Source organism: Ammospiza caudacuta, chromosome 3 (assembly GCF_027887145.1).
Source record: "Ammospiza caudacuta isolate bAmmCau1 chromosome 3, bAmmCau1.pri, whole genome shotgun sequence".
Taxonomy (NCBI): domain Eukaryota; kingdom Metazoa; phylum Chordata; class Aves; order Passeriformes; family Passerellidae; genus Ammospiza; species Ammospiza caudacuta.
Genome location: NC_080595.1, coordinates 92168483 through 92196433, shown reverse-complemented (window position 1 = coordinate 92196433; position 27951 = coordinate 92168483). Strand labels below are relative to the sequence as shown.

Genomic DNA, 27951 nt, shown 5'->3' with positions numbered 1-27951 from the left:
AAAATATTTCTACTGACTTTATGAGCTGTGTTCTAATAAACAAGTGCTTATCATTTTGTTAAAATATCTCTTAATTTGTTAATATTTTATAAACTGAAAAATAGTATTAAACCAGTCTGATTCTGAAAGAATTGTCCTGCAGTGAGCACTCGAAGGTGCACCTTTGCTAAAGAGTGCAGTGACTGACTTCTAAGCACAATGTTAGTGGTAGTGATGATATATTTGTACTCCATGAGTGATTCCAATGAGCTAGACCTGTTTCTACACAAACCCACAGGCCCTTCTGAAGAGTCCGATTTCTTCTATGCCTTGAAATAATTTGGGGTATTTTTAGAAATTCTCACATAGAGACTTTAGGCTCGATAGTTATCTGTACTAGAAAGTGAGCTTTAATTGCCAGATGAGGTGCTTTGGCATAAGCTTATTCTGTCTAGAGTAAGACACATGTTGTTCCACCTGTGTTTTTTCCCCCTGAGGGAATGGTGATGTCTAGGTCAAGCCTTTAGCTGTCATGTTTTCAGCTTGGCTTTGAGGGAGTCCTGGGATCTGGGTTGAAACTAAGACTGAAAAGAATTTGGTTGTATGGATATATTCATTGCATATACTCTCTCATGGTAATATTCCCCAAAAATATGAATAAATGTTTGCCTATTTAAGTGCTTGTGCAGTTAGGAACTTGCAGAGACTGTGATATGTGCATGCTTAGAAACATCGCTACCTTTTTTCTCAGTACCAGAAACTAAATTTTCTTGGTATTAGTATTGCAGTGGGTTTTTCTATAGAAATTGGGGTTTTTTGCATTTTAACATTACAGATATGTAATATGACAATGTGTTTTAAGTGGGAAAACATCAGTTTACTAGAACAGATTGTCGTTCAAAACTATTCCTGGTGAATTGTTTATGTTGCTTTGAGTAAATGATGTACTGATACATTTCAAGTATATTACTTAATGTACTATTTCTTGGACTGAGAAAAAGACATTCTAAAAAATTACTGGACTTGATCAAATGTAGATTTTTGAAAAGTTGAATGGACAAATCCACACAACTGTGAGTTGATCCTGTGTTCTTTATCAGAAATTTCTTTATTCTGAAGTATCAGCTAAAAGTGGGGTTGTTGATTTGGCCTAAATTAAAGAATTAAAGCAATAAAATGTGTGTGTGTACCTGTAACTGGTTGTTTCAACTTGCTGAAAATAGCTAGTAAAGATCATGGAAGTTAAATAGTACAATGGAATAAAATAAGCATACCTGAAGTGCTCAACATTCACTTCCTTTGAGGTGATATTTAAAGAAGGACTCATTTGCATTCTTTTGGGTCCACCTGATGTCAGTAGTAATATTTAGAGCATTCCTGAATGCATGTGCTAATTTCATTCAGCTAAGAAAGGCTTTTCTGAAGAGAAAAGGCTTGAAGAGAATGTTTGGACTGGTATGTGTTGTGTATCGGACTGGCATCTGACCTGTTAGTGCCTGGTTTATACTTCAAGTAATCCTTGTTTCACATGTGCTGATTGTTCTTTAAAAAGAACAACGTTTCCTTTTATTCTTGCCATGCAATTTTCTTGTTAACATTTTATGACTTAGATAAATATCTGCTGGACTTTCCAGCGCCTCTGAAGACCAAGCAGAAACTTCCCCCAGTTAATTACTATACTTAGAAACCAGACATAGAGAGTAGAGTATGAATGAGGAAGACATTCAGTTAGAATGTAGCAGACATAAATATTTATTATTTCAGTTGATTTCATTTGCTCATTGCTGTTCTTTTTCTATGCTTTGCAACATGTTTATAGTAAGTTACTTAACCACAAATAGAAAGGGGTTTACCAAAAGGATGTTTGACTTTCATTCCTCTGATCCAGCTTCAAGAGAGTAGTAACAGGGTAGACAGTTTTCCAGCCAGTCATCCTTCTTCTTCAACATGGGAGAAGCCAGAGAAAAAAATTGTTGTACCTGAGTCCTCAGAAGGTCTGAGTTACAGCCTCCTTGAGAGCCGTGGTCAGGATGGTGATTCAAAGCACTCTAGCTGTATCTAGCTCTAAATGCTGTATCTGGCATCAAATCTGCAGGGCTGCATTCTGAGAATTACCCAGAATGGTTTTCATTTCAACTCATACAGTCAAGTATAAGTCTATACTTAGTCTATTCCTTCGATATGATTTTTTTCTACAGTGAAACTGATATCTGCATTTAACGCATCATTAAATACATGTCTCACATAGAAGGGATCATTTTTGTTTTGTCTTAGACAGTGTAGATATTTGGATTAATTAAATCCCTGCAGAAAATACACAAGAGAAAAACAAACAACTTGTAGCAGGACTGCTTTGTTACTTTTATGTTCAAGTGGTAGTTGGGCTGTCAGAGTAATTAGTTACTTGTTGTGTTTCTTCTGTGTGACCTTCTTGATCAATAGCACTGCATTATTCTGGTCCACAAACAGCTTTAAATGTGAAATTGAGAAACTGATACTCAAGTCTCAGACACTCAAGTAAATATAGTGCTAGAAAATTTGGGGAAATGTGGCACAGAAAGTGTTTTGGTTTTTTAATCCTTCCATACTAAAATTACTGCGAATTGAAGCTATGGAAAGTTTTGTCAGAAGAGAGTCTGGCTTCTGATCCATAACAAAACAAAACAAAGCAAATCAAAACACCATGATCCATAAGAGTGAATTTAAATCCCTTTGCATGATTTAACTAATGTTTCTCCTAATATTATTAAACCATTTTAAGAAGCAATCTTTGCCTCTTATTGTGCAAACTAATTTTTGCTTTAGTAGTTAGTTTTAGTAGTTAAATTTAGCCCTTTATGATTGCTGAGTGAGTCAAGGTGTGATTTTCTTTCTTTTTGCTCTGGAAGGGTTTTGTCCCAGCCTTTGTTCCAATTTTTCTTAGCTATTTCTTGAACAGGTAACAGCTGCCAAACAGACTTGGACTAAAGGAATTATCACAGAACTTTTTCTCTGGGAATGGATAGGAACATACAGAATTTTTTATTTTTTTTACCTGTTATTTATTGCCAGATTCTCTCTGTCAGAGCTTTGGGACTTTCTTAGCCAAAAATGCAGGCTGGCCCATCCTGCTTAATAGCCAGCAATGGACCAATTCTGTAGGAATTTTACAATCCCTTTTGGAACACGGTTTTACTGTTTTCTTCTGCTGCATTCTGTGACCAATTTCGCAGCATCCACCATATTAAAAAAAAAAAAAAAAAAAAAGGAGAAAAAAAAGAGTGCGTGATTTATTGTTAAACTTACTCCCTGCTAATTTAACTGAGTGGTTCCTTACTATGGGAAAGAGATGTGGCTGCAAACTCTATCCAGCTGCATCAGTGTGACCTGTAAGGACAGAACTCTTGGCTTATGTGGTGGGTGTAAGGAGCAGAGCAGCAGTCAGTGCCCTTCAGGGAGGCTTGGCTGGCCTCAGCCTGCCCTGTCTTACTGTGTGGGAGTGCTCAAGTGCTGTGACCCTCATAAGTGTTTCCCTGTAATTAAAGCGGTGGAGAAATTTTAAACCATTTTGAAGGCTTGTAACTGAGTATCAGTGCGATTAAGTGTCAAATGTGGGTCAGTTTGTCAGCATTTAGATGTTTGTAGGATTTCTGACCGATGAGATGTTGGTTATCACAATCTCTAAGGCTGGTGGTAGCATTATAGGCAGAGGGAGGGTATCATGGTGTCACCTGCAGGGCTGGGAGTTCAATTTTGTCTGCCCATCTTTGGATCCATGAAGATTTGGCAAGTCTGATGCTTGTATTCTTTTGAGGGTTCTTTACAAGAAACAAGAGTAGCACCAGGTTCAGCCACTGACAAGATGTATATAGTTTTCATTTTCTATCAGTATTTCCACCTTTTAGGTTATAGTTTTCCAAGGTCCGTGGTGTTGCCAATGCAATAGGGGTCACTCTGTTCCACATTTAACATGTGTGTTTTATTGCTAATAACTGATTTGCCAAAAAAGTGTTTGAAAACTGTGGTCTTAGAACTGCAAAGATCTTGGTAATGCTTTTTCCTTTCCTGAACTTAATTTAAAGCTGTTGTGCTGGTCTGGTGGATAGTCATTATGTCTGTGGGAATGCTTCTTTGTATGTAGCCTTTTTATTTTTGCTTTCATCAATTGCAACTACTCAGTAGTAGCAGATTCTGCTTCATTGAATTTCTTCTCCATTTTTATACATTATCCAAATTTGGTTTGTCTCTTTCATTCTATTAGGATTATCAAGGATTTGCTGTAATCCTTTAAAAAGTGTTTGGATTGCTGTACTTTCATCCAAATTATGGGTTGACTTGTATTTTTTGTGGGTCTTCAGTAAATCTCTCATGTATCATCAAAGTAGGCTTTTTCAAATAAGGATCAGTAATACATGAAGGTTTGAGGTTTCCAGGTGTTTAGAGGCATCATGGGAACATGTGGATAGATAGATAGATATCTTTTGTGTGTCTTGTTCTATTGCTGTAATTTATGTAAGACCCTTTAGGGTCATCTCAGCATTGCAAATTTTTCAGAGTGGAAGGAACCATTTGATTGAAACATAAATCAGAGAACTCATATATGCTAGAAAAAACATCTTTTTTTCAGAAGGAAATAAGATAATAAAGGCAAGTATACTAAAGTTCTCTACATCTACCCGGGGAATTGACTGCAAAGCAGTTTGCTCTTAACAAAATAGCTTTTGGAAATACTCTATAATTTCACATCTTGCAGAGAAGAGATAAAATTTTATGATTATAGATATGTTTCCTGTAGCCTAGAACTTCCTACTTTCCATAACAGGGTATCTTGTCCTACAAGGCACTGAAGAAATGAGGAATATTAAAGGCATTAGCAGAAAATAAGGAATAAAATTACCTAATATGTACTCCTTTTAAGACTAAAATAGGTTTTGTTTTGTTCTTAAGAAGGGTCTTCTGCGTGGTTTCTTCTGCTATTTGCAAGCATAAAATTAACCATGAGGGAGATGCAAATAATCCTGGTACTAGCTGCAAAAAGCAGGAAATATTTTGAGAAGTGTAGCTTGTGTCTTAAGTAAAAATGCTTACATCTAGTTAAACTGTATATGAGGCCCCAGGCAATTTCCTTAAAGGATTTTTTTGTGAGGCTGCATGGAAGAAAGTCCATCTGTTTAATATAATCGAAAACAAAAATAGACACCTCATGATTAATGCAAACTACAGGAAAATTTTTCCAGGGATTGTGAAAACATTTTCCTCTTACAGTTCAGTTCTTAGAGTTCCATTCTATTACGGTTAAATCCATTCTATCTGCCAGATATTATCAAAGAGTGGAAGATTTATTTAAATTGTTGAAACTGGAATAAAATAGAATATTAATACAAAATTTTATAACTGTCATAATTGAAGTTCATCATCACAACAGAAACAAATTAATGGGTGTTCTGAAGTCCCAGCTGTGCATGCTGCAGCTGAGGAGGACTGCATCCAGGGGTTTGGTTGCATACTGAGATGAGCTTCGTTTGGCAATGTGAGAAGGAGATACGGAGGTGTGTGGGGTTTGGCTGCCTGGGCACGGCCACCAAGAGCCATTGGAGGTGTGTGAGGACAGCTGCAGCATCTGGCAGGCACTGCACAGCTTTTAGAGCAGAGTGACATCTTTTTCAAAGGGTAGATCTGCTATCCCACAGCACCATCAGTGACACTAGAGATTATTTCAATTATCTACATGATATTCAAGTGTCACTTTAGGTCCTGGTGTTACCCTGCAAAGCCTCCCCAGGCCTAACCAGGCTTTAGAAATCTGACAGACTTCTGGGTACTCATAGTTAAGATAGGGTAGAAGATAAAAGATTAAACAAGTAACAGAGGCTGAATAAAGAATAGGGACAGCAGTCCTTACCCCATCTCCAAAAATCTTAGTTAGCTGCCAGACAGGTACACAATGACATTCGTTTTTAGGCACAAACTCAGCTGTGTGTGATAAAACTGCAGTTGAGAATTTTTAGAATAAACATGACTTTAAACCAAAGAATTAGATTTGCTAGACTATCTTGCTGGCTTTACATTTCATGTGATTATTGCACTTGCTGATAAAGGCTAAAATAATGAATAATATTACAGGCATTTATGGGGTAAGGGAAGACTTCTCATTTAATGGAAAATTTCAAAAAAAAAGGAGGCAGGCATTGGAATGATGTGAAGGTAATTAAGTCAGATTGATGATGTTGAAAGAGCTGAGGCAGTACTTGCACTTAATTTAATTTTTAAATACGAAGAAATACTGAATAAAACTTTCATGAAGTTTGATGTAAAAGAAAAAAGGGGAACACATTAACCGATTCAAAGTATAGAAATTCTCCAACTCACACAAGGATAGAAATCAGTAAAGGACAGTAGATTGTATGATTTTCAGATATTCTGGCTAGAAATGTAATGCTACTTTCTATTGCTATTATATCTATATATGTGATATATACAAACCATTTAACATACATTTTCTGTAAAGGCGAGGAAAAAGAAACTTTAGAATTACAACTCCTTTTCATATTTTATATAAACAAAATGTGCTCAATAGCTTTGCAAAGAACATCCCCAAAGGCAGGGTTTATTTGTCTATAGGCCAATGAATCATGAACTATTCCACAGCATTGATTCTATTACTCCCAGTGGGTGGCAGTTTTCCCATTTGTAGCAGTTCCAAACATTGTTTTTCCCTTAGTGGCAGAAAAATTGCATGATAAATGTGTTTCATATTAAGTTTTGATTAAACACAGGCATTTGTTATAATTTTAGTTGCAAAGTACTCTTCAAAAAATATTTTTTTGTCTTACAAATAGAGTAAAACTAGTTGCTTTGCTCATATTTTAAAGTTAGAATGCATTTTTTGATAATTAAAGTAAGGTTTATTGGACAGCTTAATGTTATGTCATCTTGTTAAATATAACTTCCTATTCAAAATGTCTATGAAACTTAAAAAAAAAAAAAGATTATCACATTCTAAGGATTTATATTGTGAATGAAATCTCTGTTTGGGAACAAGATGCATTTCCAAAGCTTGATTTGGCTTTTGATTTAGAAGTTAGATAAGAAACTCTTGATATCTAAACTACCTTTTAACCTCATCTTCTGAGAAAGTGCAAATCATTCTAATTGGCATAATCAGAGATTATCCATGTAAATGGAAGTAATAGATTGGGACAGATAATCACAAAACAATCAGTTTTAGTTTTTTAGGTTTTCTGGAGCTGATCCTACAGAAATCAGTCCTTGTAATTACTTAACCATAGAAGCTACGCAGAAAAATAACTCGTGGGAAGTACTCATTCTTTATGATCAAATTAGCCCCTTCATTCTCCTTTTGTGCCAGTCTACATGTGGAGAGTAACTGAAAATCTCTACCTCATGCACTCTGAAAATCACTCACATCAGCATAAGTGATTTATTCATTCTTAGCTGAGTAAATGTTAATGAACCATAAGAGAATTTTAAGGGTTTAGACCAGCTCTCACTGACATAAGTGTCTAATTTCCACATACCTCAGTAGTGCAGAATCAGTCAGAAAAGGAAAAAAAGGGAGGGGGGGGAAAGAAAGGAAATATGACTTAGTTTTACAGTTATTGTTCTTGGAGTTTCATCTTTCTTTATCACTGATATAAAATTAAATGTTGTGTACCAGCAATTTATTTTAAACAAGAAAGATCAACACAGCTCAGCAGGACATTGTGTTTTCTTCTAGGCATGCTCATATCATGGTAAATCATTTGTTGGGTTGGATAAGTGTGGGGAACTGTCTTCTCTGAGCCCTCTAAATTGCCCAGAAATGTAACTGGAAGTCTCTGGTACATTCAGGATAAGAAGGTTGCTGCCTAGTGGGATGTTTTTAGCATATATTAAATTCTGGTTTATATTACAGGTACAGACACTCATAATTTGGTTTTATATTTTACAGCTACACAAAAAACCCCCTACATTATTAAATATTATAATTATATTAAATAATTATATTCAGAACTCACCAGATAGGTCTGGATATTCCTAAATGTGGTGGCAAACACGCCCTATTTCCCATCTCTTTATTTGTGCAAAAGATCTAAGACTTTCTTTTGACAAAAGAAGAGTTACATAACATAATGTGATTGGAAGTCTCAATATGAGGCATTATTTTGAAGTTATTTTTATTGCATTATTTGATCTCTTCCTTTAATGATAGGTACATCAGATTTTTTGGGGCAAGCAAGAGTATATGAGCCTACTGAGCAGTAGACATGGGCTACTGCAACAAAAGCAGTGGGGAACAGTTCAACATTAGTGTTTCACTGTACCTCTACAGTAGTCTGAATGTTTCCAGCTGAAGCTCTTTCTCCTATGTGTTTTTGGTCCTTTGAGGGATTTTTTATTCTTGAGATTTTTTTGTTGTTGGCTTTTTTTGTTGTTGTTGGTTTTTTTTATATATATTGTTGTTTGTTTTGTTATGTTCTGTTCTGTTTTGTTTTATTTGTCCCTGCCATATTTTGAACCCAAATCTTTTAGGCAAATGCTAAAAAATTTCTGGTGAAATTATTCCCTATATTTAAAAGGTTTTCTTTTTCCTTCTCAGGGAATTCCTGGAATTCCTGGAAATCAAGGAGCAAAAGGACAAAAGGTACTATTAGTTGTTCAAAACACAGTTAAAACCTATGCTATATATACCCATTCCAAACTAAGGGTTCAGGCTTAGAGAAGAGTTTTCATAGTGGGGTTTTATAACATCAAATCATGCTGCAAAAGAATGGAGACAATTCATGGCACATTTAAAAATCTCTTATTAGGTTTTACTTTAACTGCTCCAGAAAGAATGAATAGTTTAAAAGGAACCATGCTAATTTCCTAATACATTGAGAAACAATCTTAACTAAATAAATCTGCATAGTTAAAGAATATATTAAAAAATATTAAGTATACATACATTAGTCATAGAATTTTTCTCTTTATGTAAAAAATACAGGGTGAAATTGGACCGCCAGGTCAACCGGGAGCAAAAGGGTCACCAGGAGATACTGTAAGTTTCAAAATTGTGTTATTATGAACAAATAACTGTGGTGTTGCCATTCTATGCTTGTCATAGACAAACATGCAATGGTAAATACAGGAGAAAACTAGCATTTGCAGGTTGGAAGACAAGTCTATGGTAAATGTAAGTTTTTAGCTCAATGACATATTTGCAGCATGGAAATTCTGACTGAAAGCTGTGAATGGTTGTTTCTTTGTTACCTTTGCCATTAATTCAAGCTTCTGAATATTTTGACAAGAGGTGAGTTTATGTTTTTATAGGTTCTTGGATTCTGATAGTTGTTAAAAGATTGTAGTTTTCAGTTTAATAACTTGCCTATCTCACAATTGATCTCTCCTGTCATTTTTTGAGGTCTTTCCCTATGAAAATCTTCATCAGTGAACTTCTTGACATACAGTAGTCAGGCTGGATTTCATCCATTTTGGTAGACAAAGGGGGTTCTGGTGTCCCTTTGCACTGTTAAAAGTGGAAGTAGTACATATTTAGATCTTCAAGGACAAATACAGAATACTCAGTGGTTCTCTAAAAGGGCCTTGATATTTGCTTCTCAGTCGTGAGTACTGTCACATTAAGGCCATTTTTTAGCTACTTTTCCTTGCATGACAGGAATAATCTTTTCAGGGACCATTCTTTCCTACTTTCAGGGACTGCAGGGGTGTTACAGTGGGTTCTGCCTCACTTGATTGGATGAGAGGAGCCTTGAAGGAAGAGGATGCCAAGGATGTCCATGTGGACCTTTTAATCCTCTGTCTTTCTTGATGAATCTCTTTAACATCCTAGCTAAGGTTATCATCCTCTAGAGTGTGCATGGTCAGACCTGAAACCAAAATTACTTGGGCTTACATCCCACTGCACTATTCCCTGTTCTGAAGAGAATCCTTGTTTGGATGGAGGTTAGCAACACCTATGTTTGACCACCTTGGTATTGCAGTCCTGTGTAATTCCATGTCACTGCACGCCAAATCAGCCATCTGGGTATGAAAGTAGCTACTAACCTAAGCATCATTTACACATTGGTGTGCTGGGGTGCTCCTCATGGTATCCCTTCCCTTCCCTTCCCTTCCCTTCCCTTCCCTTCCCTTCCCTTCCCTTCCCTTCCCTTCCCTTCCCTTCCCTTCCCTTCCCTTCCCTTCCCTTCCCTTCCCTTCCCTTCCCTTCCCTTCCCTTCCCTTCCCTTCCCTTCCCTTCCCTTCCCTTCCCTTCCCTTCCCTTCCCTTCCCTTCCCTTCCCTTCCCTTCCCTTCCCTTCCCTTCCCTTCCCTTCCCTTCCCTTCCCTTCCCTTCGTAGTTTTTGTTGGAGACAGAAACTGTAATTAGTTTGGAATTTTAAAATCTCTGGGCTACTCTGTCATCCAGTACATTTTGAATTTCCTACACAGTATACTTACCTGGTATCCAAACAGCATCTCTTCCTTTCCTGACTACCACAGGCACAATCACTACATTACAGCTGTCAGAATACCTTTTTTATATAGAGTACACTGGTTAATTTTCTTTTCATGAACTTTGAGGACTTTTCCAGCTACCTTCTAAAGATCTCTGGAAAAAATAGATCTCATTGACAATCAGTTATTGCAGTTGTCCAGAACAAATTCGGATGAAACACTGCCTGACCTGGAAGTTTAAATGTCCCTACTCTTAGTTAACACATAAACATTTGTTCTCTCACCTGTGGCTCCTAACTATTTTTATTGCCTGTTACTGGAATTTCTTTCTCCATTTCTTTCTGAGCAAATTTGAGCAAAATGCTAGAGGGAAGGCTATATCATCAACTCCAGTAAAGCCTTGTGGGATTCCAAAGTGCTCATATTTATTTAACTCACCTACCATATTTTCTTCAAATTTTATTTAGATAAATAACATCTGGTTCATGATACACTTGAAAATAATGTATTTCTCCTTCCTGTCAATTCATTTAATGTATTTTTTTTGTCACCTGATAAATTAAGTAGGAGATTGATGCATGGAATATGTGAATATATTATATGGCATTAGGGAATTTAAACCAGAAAGATAGTGGGATTTTCCTTATATTAGTCACACTGAATATGTTTGTTCCAGAAAACACAGATGGAAAGCTTGTGGATGGTCTATTAATATCTTGGGAAAGTTTTTCAGTAACAAGCTCTTCTTCAGTAATTACTATCCTTATTGCATTGCCAACATCAGCAATTTATTAATTTACCTGACATATACTGTCAGCTCTGCAAAATAGGATAACAATGCTATATTTTATGTTCTTGTTGTACATTTTTGTTCAAGACATTCTCTTCTCCTCTAATTTTTTATAGCTTTTAGATTATGTTCATAAGCTTTTCCTATATTGCATCTGAAAGTTTCCTTCTTGCAGTGTGCTGATTTCATTTAGTAGTTTCCATGTAATTATTTAAACAAAACAAGTCAAATATGGCCTAGTAATGAAAGTGTAAGAAAGGAAACCAGGAAAAATGAACTTTATTTCTCCTTTTCCTGCAGATGTATTCTTGACCTTTAATTATACTAAATGTATTTTCTCATTTGCCTTCTCTGGTGTGTGTTTGCTGGTCAATGTGGATACATAGCTGTTTTAACTTAAAAAAAATAAAAATAGAAGCTATTCTGTACCTATATTATTTCTGCTTTGTATAAGATAAAACAAATGAGGGACATTTTTGGTGAGCATATGCCACTTCTGTAGCCCAAAGACTGATGTGGATTTCACTAGAAATGATCTAGTATGGTGGTAGAGTGTCTGTGGCCTAAAGAATAAGTTGCTATATTTATTGATGGAAAGTTTTGGTAACCAGTATTTTCTTATCATAAAGCAGGGAAGAAACATGAGTTAATCTGTGGTTAATTTGTATTAATCTTTGGTTAGTAATAAAGCACAGGTGAAATACCAGAAAACTGATGAAATTCTGAAAACAATGGCTACAGAGAATTACTTCTTGCTCTAGGTATTCTGAATTTTCTCTTCTATTGTGGAAACAAAGACACCCTTTAAGTTTTAGTTTAGTTTTAAACAGATAAAGTTTAATTTCTTTTTGCAAAGCTGCATTGTTACTTGTATGAGAAATTATATTTGGTTTTGATTACACGTGATTTTTGGAAGAAGTCTGAGATAATGTCGTGGGAGTGAATTGTTCCTAACATTTATTACTAAATAGAAGGTAATTTTTTAATTTATATGAAAGCAAAGATTAAATAACAGTAATAACAGTGAATTTTGAAAATATTATCAGTTGGAATAATTGATAAAATTTCATCTCTGACAAGTTAGATTTCTAGGCCTTAATTGTTTGTATCATTATGCCTTTATTTTATGCTGCTCTTATTGCAGATTATATTTAACAATATTTAAGCAAGTCCAAGTATAACAATAATAATATATTGATTTTATTGATGGATGCAGTTCTAGACTAAAAGTGAAGTGAGATGAAGTAGTGAAATAAAGAATTGTTAACACCAGATGTGGAAAATGTGATTAATGGGAATTCCTTCCTGGAAAGTATGATTTCAAAGAAGGATTTCTTTTCTAAAGTATACTTGAGACTAGCTTTAAACAGAAATTAAGGAAGTCAGCCCTTTGATGATTTAATACTTTTTAGCTCTTATTTTAGGTAGGGAGCATGCCTTTATGAACGTGATTCCATTTGTGGAGTCCAAGAGGTTGTTTTGGCTTTGTACATGTGCTGAAGTGTCATGATCTGAAATGGCAGAAGCTATTGGGTTCTTGAATGAGTAGTTCAACTCTGAAGATTTTGCAGAAGATACAAAGGTGTGGCCCCAAAAGTTAATTGCTCCTGATAAATCTCCACAAAATTTGCACAATGGGTCAAGTTATGACAACCTTAGAGGGGGACACAGTCCCTTCAAGGTTGTCATAACTTGACCCATTGTGAGAGAGAAAGGAGAAAGAGAATTATGAAATGCCACAAATACTTCTCTTGATTTTGGAAACCATAAACAGAGCACAAGAAACTTTTGTGTCACTTTCAGTTATGACTAAGGATGCATTACAGACTAGGTCTTGAGTTGAAGAATTTTTCTCTCATGAGTATTCCATGGCAGCCTGTTCATTTCTCCTGCATGATTTTTTTTCTATTGCACAGTAGCCCTTCATTAGAAGGTGTGCTGTGGTCATTCAGACCATAGAAGGTCTAAATAATCCACTGTGCTGTATCAAAACTGTAGCCTGTATAGTAATAAGATAAAAGACATTGCATTTACTGTTTAATTCACTAAAGAAATAGAATAATGATACTACTAACACAATACCAAGATCATTATTCCTCTGTTTTAGTACAGAAACATCTCTCTTTTTTTCATAAATAAATAGGGTTTGATGGGACCCGAAGGTTCACTTGGTCTACCTGGAGCTCCTGGGCCTAAGGTAAGTGTTTGACTTAATTTGCTTGTGTCCTTGATAAATGACTGCTTTGTATGCAGATTTGATCTGGGCAGTGCCAAGATTTTGCAGCTTATTTTTTGTGTATTGAATATTGGTGAGCAGCTGTATGATTTTCCCTGTGTTACCTTTTATGATAGTTCAGGCTCAAGAGAGGTTAATATAACTCAGTAAATGGTGCCTGTTATCCCTTGAGGTTTTTAGCAGTTGTGGAAATTGTCAGACTTTATTTCAGCTTTACAGTCCTGGAAAATATTCTGCAATGCTGGAAACCAGATAATTCTCTATATACATCTGAACTTTCCCATGTTACATTTATTTATATTTTAATTGTGTTCAATAATGTGACGTGCTGTTTCTTCCACCCAAGGAGCCAAACTTATTTCAGATGTAACTTTATTGATTGCACTGCTGCTACAGCAAGAGCTAATTTTACCAATGTTCTCAAAAGCTAAAATAAATACCACAAATTCAGATTGGTTAGTGTAACTTCTTTATTTAATCCAAAATGAGTTTTGGATTAAATTGTAAGTAAGTATTGAATTGTATGTCCTAGAGAATATTTAGGAATACAGAATCCATTTCCCTAACTTAGCATTTACATTTAGATCCCTTTCCCCCATACATTAATCTACATTCAAAAGTGCATATGCATTTACTTATGATTGTATACTGACAGTATCATTTTTTAAAGTATTAATGTTTTCTATGGTCAATAAGCTTGAATATCCTTGATACAACTAAAAATTAATTAGTTGCATTTTTTTCTGTGAAAAATGCTTTTATTCTGTATATTTATCTCACTTAGAATATAAGCTGTTTCTTAGAGAATTGCTCTTAATAAGCTCATTCTTACAGAAGTTCATCATGATGTAGTCAGTAATTCTTAGATTAATGCAAATCCTCTTGCTGAATATATGTCTAATTCCATAGGCTGTGATAAAAGCCAGAACATAAATAAGTATTTTGACTTAGACAATTAAATAAGATGATGGAAATTTGAAGTCCGTACACACAACCTTGGTGTGACTGTGTGAGGCAAATGAGGCAGGTGGAGATGGGACAGGTGTGCAGAAGCTGGCAGATCAGATTTTATCATCAGTATCTCATCTTTCCTGAGAGAAAGTTAAACCTTCAGGCTTCTTGTAATGGAGAAGACCTTCATCCTTTCAGTCACTACCTGGGCCCATTTTAAGAGTCAGTTTCTCAGCAGTGTCTGTTTATGTTTGCTAGACATACCACATGTGACAAAACATAATGATGTATCCCCCACACTGTTATCTAGGGTGATAAAGGCGAACCGGGAATCCAGGGGAAACCAGGATCATCAGGAGCCAAGGTAAATATGATTCTGGTAGTGTTCTAGTTAAAGAAGGGATTAATTTACTTCTTCTTGATGTACTAATTTTCCCTTATTTCCCCATGTTAATTAAAAGACAGTTGGTTTCACAGTAAGATATTAGTTAACATCTAATTGCATCAGAATCCCTTTGATGACTTACTCTTACTAATTTTATACTAGATTTTAAGCTGTGAAAATCAGATACTCATTAAGTTCAAACCTGCAAGTGTTGTTACTTGAGGTAGTTTTTTTTTGTGTAATTTTGAAACATCAACTGTATTAAAAGAGAATAAAAATAGATACTGAATGTGGCTTCTCTATATTCACCATCCCTTCAAAACTCCTTCAGACATTTGAATCATCTTCAGCTGTAAAATTTCAAAATATCATAGCCAAAGTGTATCATGTGGCCTTGAGAAACATGCAGTGTGTGTTTTTACACACAGCACATCACTGACACAAAGCTATTGTATTACTCAGGGAGATCTAGGAGTACCAGGGGCTCCAGGTGAACCAGGATACCCAGGCATTCCTGGTACCCAGGGATTAAAGGTAAGTATTTTTTCCCAGTTTTACATTAATTGCATCTTTTTTGGAAGTACTTTTCTTATAAGCGATCATTATTTTAGAAAATCCTTTCTCTAAATATATCATTATTATTAGATAACAGTTGGACACATTTAAAACAATAATATGTCCATCCTGAAAACTTTCTTCTGAAGGATAAAGCCCTTGATGTGAAGGCATTTGTGGTCAGTTGACAATGGATGAATGCCAGGTGCCCACCAAGCTGCTCCATCACTCCCCTCTTAAGCAGGACAGGGAAAAAAATCAAGAAAATAAGATAGGAGAAAGCTCATGGGTCAATATAAAGGCAGTTTAATAAAGCAAAAGGAAAGGCCATGTGTGGAAGCAAAGTAAAACAGAATATTTATTCTCTGCTTCCTGTCAGTATGTGCTGTCCCACACATTCCTGGCAAGCAGGACTTCAGTACACTTCAGTTTGGAAGACGAATGTCACAATAATGAAACTTCCTCTCCTTTCCTTTAGCTTTTATTGCTGAGCAGACATCTTATGGTATGGAATATCCCTTTCAGTTTAGGGAATAAGAATATCCCTTAGTTTCATCTGCCCTGGCTATGTCATAGAACCACAGAATGGTTGTGTCTTAATCTAGTTCCAACCCCTATGTCGTGGGCAGGGACACTTCCTTCCACTAGATGAGGTGGCTCAAAGCCCCATCCACCCTGGCCTTGAACACCTGTAGGGAGGAGGTATCCACACCTTCTCTGAGCAGCCTATCTCAGTGCCTCACCACCTTCAAAATAAGGAATTTTATCCTAATAAACCTAGTTCCAGTTTGAAGCCATTCCCTCTTGTCCTATCATTACAGCCCCTTGTGGAAAGTACCTCTCCAGCTCTCTCCTAAGCCCCTTTTAGGTGCTTGAAGGCTGCTCTAAGGTCTCTCCAGAGCCTTCGCTTCTCTGGGCTGAGCAAACCCAGCTCTCTCAGTCTGTCTTCGTGAGACAGGTGCTTCAGTTGTCTAATCATCTTCATGGCCCTCTGCTGGACTTGGTCCACCAGATCCATGTCCTTCTTATGGTGGGGGCCCTGGAGCTGGACACAGGTGGAGTCTCAGGAGAGTGGAGTGGAGGGGAAGAATTGCATCCCTTGCCCTGCTGGCCACACTGCTTTTGTTGCAGCCCAGGATGCAGTTGGCTTTCTGGGCTGGAAGTGCACATTGCCAGGTCATGTTAAGTTTCTCATCTATCAACTTGAACAAGTCCTTCTCTGCAGGGCTGCTCTCAATCCCTTCTCCACCTAGCCTGAATTTGTGTCTCCACCTGAGATCTTGCCTGGCCCTAGCTTGCAGGAAAAGGCAGGGATTTGGAGAGAGAGCCTTGATGTTGCAGGGAGCTCTGCTCAGCAGTACCCAAAGCATTGGTGTGTTATCAACACCTTTCTAGCCACCATTGCAAAGCACAGCACGATGAGGGATGCTATGGACAAAATGAACTCCTTCTCAGCCAGACCCATTAGGGCATTAGAGAAATAGAATTAAATCAGGCATTGGACTTCCATAAGGAGAGAACGGTTGAAGGGTAAAGAGACAGTAAGATAGAAGGGTGGTTTATGATTCAAGTTTTGTGAAAACCCCATGCAGAAGTATTCCAAGAGAGTTCATCTTCTGCTCCAGAAGGCACTTGTTTCTTGTATGTTCAGTGTCAGATATGCCAGCCTCATATACATGTTTTACATGTACTGGAGTACTTCTCATGTCAGTAGACACATATATGGACATGCCTTACATTGACTAGAGAATGGATTCATAATAATGTCATGTCATAATAATAGTTTAATTAGTTTCATTATCACTATATATTCAATTCAATATATCAGGGTTATGTAAGGCACATGTACTAAGACAATATTTTATGAAAGATGATTTTGTTAAAATTTATGGAACTTCTTTTTAAACTTCTTTTTAAAATTTTAAACTGAAGAAGCCTTTGAAAAGGTCATTTATTTTATATGAAGATGCAAGTTAGCTGGAGTTATAAGTCCAATGACATGATGGAATTATTAAGGAAGAAAAACACAGTTTGGGCATCTGGCAGTAAAAGTGAAAACTTTCAGCTATAGATGATTTCAAAACTTGAAACAACAGAATATTTTACTGTCAAGTACAATGCAACAAAATACTACAGGTGGCATAAATGTCTTTTATGTTCTGGGATTTTCAATCGGGTAAATATTTGCCATGGCAAAAGTCTCCTCTTCACTACTGTTCACATTTAACTAAATATTCTTTTATTTTTCACTATCCTCCCTTCCCCCCCCCCAAAAAAAAACCCTAAAAAACCACCAAACCAACCAAACAGACAAAATTTTGGCTCTTACAAGAAAGCTGACAAAATAGACCCCAGATTCTCCATTCTAATTATTTTTTATTAAATGCAGTTTTGCACACCCCCCAACAGATCTGTCTTTTGTTCCATGAGCTGCTATGTTCATGGTTCAGCATTTTGATTTATGTCTATTTAGACATAAGATGTCAGAGTTAGAGTAAGAGCCATCTCCCATAACTTTAAGTTTCCTTTTCAATTAATGAAGAGAGATGGCCACATTTTCAGTGTATATATTTTATACCTCTGTTGTTAATTAGAGTGAATAGTTTTCATACACTGCCTGTTTCTCTCCAGTGTCAATTAGGTGGTCTTCAGACAAGTTGATAAAACTCCATACCTGACTTCTAAGCACCATTTACACCATCTGATTGCCAATCCCCTTATTATTATTAACTTTAAACATTTTGAGGCAAAAAAGTGAGTCAAAATGGAGCTTAGTCCTTAAATATTTTGATTGAATTTAAATATAGAGATGTTGGTGGTGAAAAAATACTTTCTTCTTTTGCGTAACTTATGCATGCAGTGGTGCATTCAGCTAAAATTTAACCCATAAGAAACATTGCCTCTTTTCCTACATCCTCTCCACTCCATACACTGAGTTGATAAAATCCTGCTAGACTTGCCATCTCATTATGTTGTATCTTTTAACTTTTTGCTTGGTATGTGAGCATCCACTTTCTTTTTGATGTTGTTTTAATGACAAAGTCTTTTCTTAGTATAGCTTTCTGGACTTTTTTGTGTACATGAGGATAAAGTGATTTGCTTTCTTTCAGTATAAGAAAGAGATAGCTGTTTCTTTTGTAATTACTGTGTTGAATTAAAGCACAGACTACATGTTTTAGAGGTGACTCATGTTTAAATGGAGACCTTTCTTCTAATTTTTACAGGGGGAGAAAGGAAACCAAGGTGACACTGGTGTCCAGGTATATCAACTTTGTTTCTAACGAAATCATCTGGCATTGCTATTTATACAAGTCTTAGGTATTAATTTAGGCAGGGCTTTTATTAAGATTAAACTCCACAGAAGGTTAACTTGAATAGCAGCAGTAACTCTCCTCAAGGAAATCTTCTGCATTTCTGGGGGCCTGAGCAGGCTGTTGGCATTTGGTGCAGAGTTGTGTGCTCCCAGCAATGGTGCAGGCACAGGGTGCAGGTTGTGCTGCTGCCCCAGAGGAGGAATATCCCTGTCACAGAATGCATTCTGTCCCTGCCTGCAGAACAGAACACAGAAACGCAGTCAAAGTAACTCCACCTGGCCTCTGCCTACCTACTTTACTATTAGCATGTGGGATTTACCTCCTTGCTATCTAAAATCGTGGAAATACCTACAAGAAAAAGAAAATAATTCTATCATTGCTTGGATCCTGGCTTGGTTCCTCTGTGTTCAGGGTAGAAATTTTGTTCTTCATGGTTTCTGCTCTGATCTCTTTGAAGAGTAACTTTTCAGGTTGATTTGTCCTGGTTTAGAATAGGTTTTAGTATTTAGCTCCTTGTGTTATTTTTTTGATAATTTAATAACATGTGCCAGATAAATCTATATTTTATAAAATGTGCTTCTTTTCTAAAGGGACTGAAAGGAGAAAAAGGAAGACAAGGAAATCCAGGCTTACAGGTACTGATAAAACAGTGATCCTACTTCAAGAGAGCCATAGTGATCCTAGCTTGAGGCCATGATTCATATTTGTTTCTTAACACTTCTTCCATCAACACATATAGGCCTTTGCATGAGATGAAATATATTTATGTGTAACATGATAACATAGTTATAGTTGCCTCTTAAACACTCATAGTATTTTTAAAATAACAACTATAACATGCAGAGAAGATGGAGCAACACTTCTCTCAGCTGTGCATGCTTAAGGGAAGAGAGGAAATGCACATGAATTGGAACACAGGAACTTGATATCCAGGAAAAACATTTTGCTTTGAGGGTGGTCAAACACTGGAGCAGGTTGTTCATAGATATTGTGGCAAAACCTGTCTGAACAACCTGTTGAATTGATCAAGCTGCATCTGCTCTGCAAAGGAAGTTGAATCCAAGGAGGTCACTTCCAACCTACATGTTTCTGTGTTCTGTGATACTTTGAGAAACAGACCATAAGTGCATTTCTTTTATTATTGTAGTAAAGCCTTAATTATAGAATATTTTTATAAAATAGTTACAAGTAATATAAAATGCAGATCACAGCAAATAGTGGCTTTTGTGTAAAGGTTATAAGAGTGATAGTTGAGATGTTAAGATTTTCATGCACTATGCTACACTTTCATGCAGCCATTACCTCCTAGACTATACTGGGAGTCATTATTGACATCTTCTATGCTCATAAATTACAGATGTTTCCTGTTTCAGCTGTAAATCATTGAGATCCAGTTGTTTCTCTTTAACTCTAGGCCAGTGTATTCTGATTGTGTCATAGTTGGCGATCTTGTTATTCTGCAGAAAATAGCTGTTAGTATTTATAAATACTTGTTAGCTGCATAATCTATGTCATGTCTGAACAGAGAAGTATTTTTCGGAGGTACATATCTAAAACTAGACTTGGAAGGAAGCCACGGTTGCTTTTTTCAGAATTACAACATTGATACAGCTGCCTGTCTAGCCAGATGGACGCACTTCCTGGAGATTCTGGGCAGGGAATCTAGACTGCATGTTAGTTAACACTCTCAGAGATATGTAGGTTGAAAATAGTTCATTGTTAAACCTGACCACATTTTTTAATAAAGAAATAGTTTAAACTAAAAGATAGGTCATTGACTTAACCAAATATAATTTCCTAGATCAACATTTTACAATTTAAACTTTCTCATTTTTTGGGTTTTTTTGCAAATAATGGGCAAATTTTTAATATCTTTATTATTTTAGTCATAAGGGAAAACAAAGTGATAGTGAAAGAAAACTTATTTTTTTCCAGATAGAATGATGCAACTGAATTGCTGTTTGCTTGCTTTCTTTTTTTTGGAGAAAGCTGAAAAAATAATACAGACTAAGTCTGCAGTTGTTTCCCATGCTTATCTAGCTTGGTCAGGAACAGAAAAAATCAGTCATTTAGTAGACAGCAAAAGATCTTTCCAAGAATTCTCAAGACTCCAAGACACCCTACAGATTTCCTTGTCCATAAGAGTGAATCAGAAAAGTGAACTGCCTACTTGCTGTGGGACGTCATGGTCAGTAACACCATTGAATCACTTGGCAGCAATGACACCAGAATAATTTGATAGCATGCAAAATCTGCCTTACCATAGAGTCTGTATTTCTAAGGCTCTGAAATTAATTTCTGCCTAGTAAGATGGTATTAAACAGTTTGAATCAGGAGTTTACTTCTGCTAGGACACATGCTATTTCTTTTGTAAAGCGAATAAGATTTTTTCTCTTAAATCTATATTATGTTTATATGTTTATAATAGGTGTGATATATTCCCAACTTATGCTCTAGGTACATGATATTAAAGGTAATACCGAACTGTTCATTCACCCTGATATAATTTTTTTATCATTGTATATAGCTTTGGTTTTTGTACTGTAGCAATCAGAGAATCTTTAAAAATTACCATTTGTGATTGATTACTGAAAACAAAGGACAAAAACTATTAATTTTTTATTCCAAGTAATTTGGCTCAACATATATTTTAAATTTCTTTTTCATCTTATTTTTAAAGGGAGTAGAAGGATTGAGTGGAGAGCGAGGAGAGGTACGTATTTTTGCAATGATAAATATAGCATTACAAAATGACTCCATTTGTTTCTGCAAATTAGGTGATCTGTAAAATGTGTGTTTAGTCATCTGTACTCACATGTCTATAAGCAACAGGGGAGAAATTGAAAAATATCAAAGAAGTATTAGTTATAAAGAGACAGAATGAGATATACATTTCATTAAAAGTTATTAAATCCAAACATATACTTTAAGAGAATTGAAAAGCCAAGAAACCAACCAACAAAAAAAAGAAGGGATTGGTTGAATACAGGAAATAACCAAAGAAAATAACTAAAGACAAAGAATCATTGTGTTGCATGTTGTTTAAAAATTGGTATTTAAAGTAATAATTTTGTTGGCTATTATTTATTTATTTCAATATTTTGTAAAATCAGAGTATACACTTTCCCATTAATCAAATTCTTCTTCATATTTATTTAGATATTGTTTGTTCAACCTTTTTCCTTAAAGCATTGTTGCATATCAATAGCTGGATACATTAGCTGGAAGTTTCATTCTGATAATTAAATTATTTTATCCATTTTAACGTATAAGTTGTTTCATATGCTTCTGTTAGGAATTCTTCAGTTGCAGTTTAGCTTATAGGTGTTTTACTAAATTATTGTCAAAAGTGGTAAAAGATTCTTTGTATGCTATTGAATTATTCTCCTTAAGTATAAAATATTTCTACTGGAAATTAATTTAAATAATATCATAATATGTATTAAGCTGTAATGATGTCATTGTGTTTACTTATCAAACCTACAAAACTAGTTTATTTTCCATTTCTCTAAAATATGTTTTTTGTTAGACTCTGATTTCTAATAAGTTTCTTCAGCCTGTAAGTCTCAGCACTCGCTGAGCTGTTTTCCTTTCTTTGCTTTTCTTTGCCAAAAGCAAGGGTCAGCAAACAAGGCCTCACATGGATGTGGCTGAGCATTAAAACACCAAGATATACCGAGGAAAATTTTCCCTCTACAGTTTCAGTTGTTTCTTGGCAAGTTCTTCAGGCAATTCTGCTGATGCTTCCAACATTTTCTCCTGGTGTTTTTATGCTGGCTTCTTGCCTCTAATGTTGTTCTACAGTAGATGCTATTTCCCCAGTGTTCTCTGGTTCTTAATGCCTTCTAGCCCCTCTGATATTTAGTTCAGATAGCTCAGCTTGCAAGTCTTTTATGCAAATATAGTCCACAGGGGTAAGAGGAATTAAAATTTAAATAGAACCAAAACAAAACCTCTTCTAGCTATAAACCCAAGATGATTTCAGACTTCAGCACATACTTTTTCTAGTATAGCCATAGGTAGCTACATAAGCACCATGTGCTTATCTCTGATCCTTGCTGACTGTTTAAATGAAAAAATCACCTCTGCAATTATATATTAGAAATGAGCAAGTACAAATCTACATGAGGTAGCTAAGAGGATCCCTTCTCTGTGACTACAACATTCAAGATGACAATATCAAGAAAATAAATTACAACTACAGCTTTGGAAGAAGTTGTATCCGAATTAATGAATGACTTTTGAAGGTATGGGCTGCTGTTCAGGTCATGCCCCTGAACTGGCCACCCTTCCAGCAGTACTCTTAGGCACTTGACTGGCATCTCTCACACTTTGTCTCGTCTCTCTGTTTTGTTAAGAGCATGAAGTACCTGTCTGATTTTACAGCCTAGCTCATAAAACTGGGTAATCTGGCACTGAATTTAAAGCTCGTTACCCTGTAGTAATTCATGTAGAGAATCCTGGGCATTGTTACTAATATAGAGCAAGACAGGAAGTTTTGAACTTTTCTGATGTGAAGAATCTTGATAAGTAATATAGGAGATTTTACAAAGTAATATAAATACCATAATTTAAAATTCAGTGGAAGTCTATTGAGACCATATGCATGAGCATATTAAAATTCTATTATTTGCTTCAATAAGTTTGTGATATATAATAGTCCTGTTCTCACAGTTCCATCTAAAATAGTTGGAAGTGAAGAAAGAAAATTTTTCAGCAACTGATAATGTTAAGCAAACAAGGGAGGAAAAAACTCATAAGGGAGCAAGTGTAGTATACTGACTTTAATCTTGGGCACATACTGGTGTATTGTTGGCTCCATAACAGGGAAAGTGCTCCACATGAACTATTGCAGTAGGTAATTCCATAAATGGAACCATTGCTTTGGTGAAGATATATCAAAATATTTTTCAGCATTTTTTTCACCTTTTCCAGTGAAGCAAAAAAGACTACAGTTACTATAAATCAGATGGAAAAAAAGAAGAAAAAAAATCCCTAACTGAAATAAAGTTATTTTTTCCTTTGTCTTATACACTGAAGATACAAGGTAAAAGGCTTTAATTTTCCAGGAACTTCAGTGGTGCCAGAATTTCACATCCAGTTTTTCTGGCCTTCTAAGGATTTTAACATACTATAAAAAAATCTTCTGATTCTGTGGAAAAAGTGAATAAAACCCTTCCTTCCATGTGTTAATAATGAATAGTAAAATGGATCTTGAAAGTTAAGTCAAGGCAATTTATTTCTAATTGTCTTTGGTAATTTTATCTGAAACAGCTGCTAAGGAATCTGAAAACTTCAATGCATTTAGCAAAATAGATCTCATCAATATCAAGTTAATTTTCATTGGCATCACATTAATTTTATGAAGATCTTCAATAAAGAGTTCTTAGAAGATGTTTGTTTGGTGCTACCTATCTTCCAAATGATCTGTGAACATATAATTGGCTTTTCATTGGTTTTTCAATCCAGAAAGGTGAGAAAGGAGATCCAGGCATTCGAGGCATCAGTGGACAAAAAGGAGAATCTGGTGTCCAGGGTTTGATTGGACCTCCTGGCCTCAGAGGTCAGCCAGGAGATAGAGGACCCCCAGGACCACCTGGATCAGATGGAAAACCTGTATGTATAGGACATCAGACTTTTCATTTTGGGTACCTTAAAAACCGGAAAGAATTGCATGCTCTGTTCTCTGTTCAATTCAGGCACGGGAATTTTCAGAAGAGTTTGTTCGACAGGTGTGTTCAGATGTACTGAGAAGTAAGTTAGAAAGCTTCTTTACTGTTGTTTCCTTGTTTGAAGCGCTAAAGAAGTTTCCTGATAATTACAGAAATGCTTTTTTGAAAGCAAGTTCCATATTGCCAATTTATTGGTTGTTTTCCTATATGTGTAGAACTATATTTCCACATCACAGGCTCCATACTTTACCATCTTATTTCCTAAAAGTATTATATTCTCTTAAGAGAGGGAACTGATTTTGTATTAGTGGTTGGGGGCAATACTTCTATTGTTGCAACACGTTAAGCAATTTTTTGTTTGAATTCTCCTAGCCCAGTTGCCTGCCATTCTCCAGAGTGGAAGACTACAAAACTGTAACCATTGTCAGTCCCAAAGTGCTCCCCCAGGACTTCCAGGCCCACCAGGTCCCAGAGGCCCTGAAGGCCCCAGAGGGTTTCCTGGCTTGCCAGGGAATGACGGCGTTCCAGGGCTGATGGGCATGCCGGGTCGCCCTGGGGCTCGTGGGACAAGAGGTACAGTGTCTGTGTGGCACAGTGCTAAAGGCCTTTATATCTTGGGTTTCTGCTTCTAGTTTTGGATAGGATTAATGCAGGGTGGAGTAAGAGAATAGCTTGGCTGAAAGGAATTGTGACTATGGAGCAGTGTGTGGATGTTTCACCACCTTCAGGGAACGCGTGACAGGAGAGAGAATACAAGAACAAAGCCGGATAGATATTGTTCAGTTCTACTGTGGTGTACTATAAACTCTGTTCTGATCTTTTTAGAGAGTTCTTAGTCTCATGTAAATGTTTCTACCTGCATTTTGATTATTTTTTTAGCTCAAATAGGCATATACATGGATTTCAAGGTATTTCCATGTCTTCTGATTTCTTTTCTTCCAAACTTGTTCATTTCTGCTTTTTTAAGAAACAGTATTCAGTGGCTACTTACTAGCTGTGCTGGTTTTTGACATCCAACAACTTTTGTATTTATATTCCTTTGATTTTCTGACTTTTTGTCCTTTTGCTCTCTTTATCTCAAAAGAATTTTTGCTCCTTTCTTTATAAGCATTCATTGTTTCTTTTTAGGCTAAGGTTTATGCTTTCAGATAACTCAGCTGTCCAAGCATTCCAATTGATTCCTGTGATATATTTGCAGATTTTATATTAAGTATGCATATATAGTCTGGAACTAGAGCAAGGGACTGGATGGAGTCCATAATTTGGTAACTGGTAGCATCAAAATAATCAGGAAAACTGTATGAAATAACAGCTAGCTAATAATGTGCCAATGGTAAACAGACAAATGGTTGATAAATATTTACTTTTTTTGTGACTTACTAGCTGTGACCTGGCACACCAAATTAATTTTGTATGTAATGCTGATTTGCCTGTAGTACTTTTGTAATGTAATCTCCAACAGGAGAATATGCAGTTTTCCTCTGGAGCTGACACTAGCAGTTCTGGTCATTCCATAAATGTTGGAAAAACAGATAATGTATCTATGAAGAAGCTGAATTTACTGGGTTTTACTATTGTAAGAAAGCTCATATATTGACTTTCACAATACTTCTCTGGTGGAGATTTAATTCTGCTGTGTGTGTTGTGGAACATTTTCTATATATTCTGTATTCCACAGGGATTATGATGAAAAACTTTCACCTCCTTTATACAACATATTAAAAACTTTGCTGATAGGAAGGTGATGACAGCAAATTGCTTCATTACTTATCATCTGTTCCCTCAGCTGATAGTGGCTGTCTGCTTAACTGTTGCTGCATCAACTCTAAATTCAGTAGAAATTAGCATAATTTAGAACTCAGTCACACTGTGCAGGTTACAAAAAAAGGGTTGTTTTGTGTCCCATTATTTGATTTTGAAATATTACATATTTAATTCAATAAATATTATCAAGTGCTGATTTCTGACTTCATTGGATGAAAATGATGTGCAAAGATATGCGTGTGTTTGGTAATTCACAGGACTGCCAGGGAAGAATGGTGCAAAAGGCAACCAAGGAGTTGGTGTTCCTGGGATCCAAGGCCCCCCAGGACCTCCAGGTGAGGGATGGTTCAGATGTGCAGATTCAGTGCATGCTAATAACTCTTTGAAGTGTGGTTTAGAAAAAATGTTGATGTAATTTGGGAAAACTTGCCTACTTTGTACACATTTTACTTACCAAATATATTTTAGGGTAATGCCTGTCACTTGCATCACTTTCACCTCATAAATTGCCATATAATAATTATTTAATATAAGACAGGTCCTGTAGGAGATTGATATGTGAGACTGCTGTTTCATGATAGATGGATCCTGAAGTCAGCTATATCTGAAAACTGAGCCCTGATATGATCATGTGACCTTTAAGGATTGCTTAATGAGGGAAAATATTTTTCATAACATTAGTATATGCATACAAAATGTAAAGTTGGGCATTTAGAAGATATATTAAGGCCCCATCCAAAGGCAGAGAAACAAATAGAAATAGAGGGACTGATTCTTGCCATGGTGGTACCAGATAATATGATAAAGTAGAATAGTGTACTAAAGCAGATTTTCATATTCTCCCTTAAAAGCTATCTTTATTTAAAGTGTTTTTCATGTGATTTAAAAAAATCTTTATAAGATGTCATGCCGTTTATGTAAACATATAAGCAGTTTGTAACAAGAAGTGTCTTTTGCAGGAAAATGAAGTTTTCTTTATCTGCATACTTTACCAAAGAGCAGGGGTATTGTGGATTCATACTTGTTCTTTTTCATTTTAATAGTAATGCATTTATTTATTTATTGCATGTGTGTTTTTCAGGTCCTGAAGGTCCACCAGGGATGAGTAAGGAAGGCCGTCCTGGAGAGCGTGGGCAGCCTGGTAAAGATGGAGATCGTGGCACTCCAGGAAGGCCAGGACCAGTTGGACCCCCTGGAATTTGTGACCCATCACTGTGTTTTAGTGTAATTGTGGGGAGAGATCCATTTAGAAAAGGACCAAATTATTAATTTGTGATATGATACTTTAGAGGAATAGTTACGGTGCTTATCTTTCATGGTCTTTCAAATCTCAGGAAGGTGACCAGCAATAATCCCATAAGAAAGAACAAAAGTACCTCTGACATTAAAAGCATTATAAATAATGATCTCAAAGGTTATATATTCCTTTAGACAAGAAACTCCAAAACACCTGTAACTTTTTTTTATACCTTGCACTGGTTGAATCTCAAGTGTTTTTAAAGAGATTATCAGTTTTAATAGAAATAAAATTAACTCTAATATTTAGTATTTAGTATTTAAGTGTCCTATCATTCTCCTTTTACCTCTCTTTACCAAAGAAAGTCCTTTGCAAAATTGCTGGAAACACCACTGGGAACAGAATTAGGTCTTAAATGGCATTGGTCAGGTATAAATAACTGTGAAATTTTTCACATGCAGCCAACATACATAGTATTTGATTTTGAAAGAATGGGGCTGACTTTGACTTTATATGTGCGCAAATTTCATTGTCTTATGTCTATTTCATATGTCATTGCTCCAGATGTGAGTGAAAGCATGTTACCAGATTTTTATGAATTAAGACAGATACTTGGATGCATCACAGGAGAAATGCCACCTGTCTTGCCATGC

General features: G+C 36.0%; 1 protein-coding gene across 2 annotated transcripts in view; it reads left to right on the top strand.

The window, feature by feature from the left end:
- Positions 1–27636, top strand: part of COL21A1 (collagen type XXI alpha 1 chain) — a 65900-nt gene extending 38264 nt beyond the window's left edge. For both annotated transcript variants that reach the window (XM_058802195.1, XM_058802196.1), the window contains 13 exons: positions 8558–8602; positions 8945–8998; positions 13328–13381; positions 14682–14735; positions 15219–15290; positions 18536–18571; positions 19216–19260; positions 21306–21338; positions 24095–24241; positions 24325–24379; positions 24670–24870; positions 26319–26396; positions 27143–27636. In XM_058802195.1, coding sequence (XP_058658178.1) covers positions 8558–8602; positions 8945–8998; positions 13328–13381; positions 14682–14735; positions 15219–15290; positions 18536–18571; positions 19216–19260; positions 21306–21338; positions 24095–24241; positions 24325–24379; positions 24670–24870; positions 26319–26396; positions 27143–27330 — 1062 coding nt within the window. In that variant the 3' untranslated portion in view covers positions 27331–27636. The remainder of the gene's footprint in view (positions 1–8557; positions 8603–8944; positions 8999–13327; positions 13382–14681; positions 14736–15218; positions 15291–18535; positions 18572–19215; positions 19261–21305; positions 21339–24094; positions 24242–24324; positions 24380–24669; positions 24871–26318; positions 26397–27142) is intronic.
- The last annotated feature ends 315 nt before the right edge of the window (positions 27637–27951 follow it).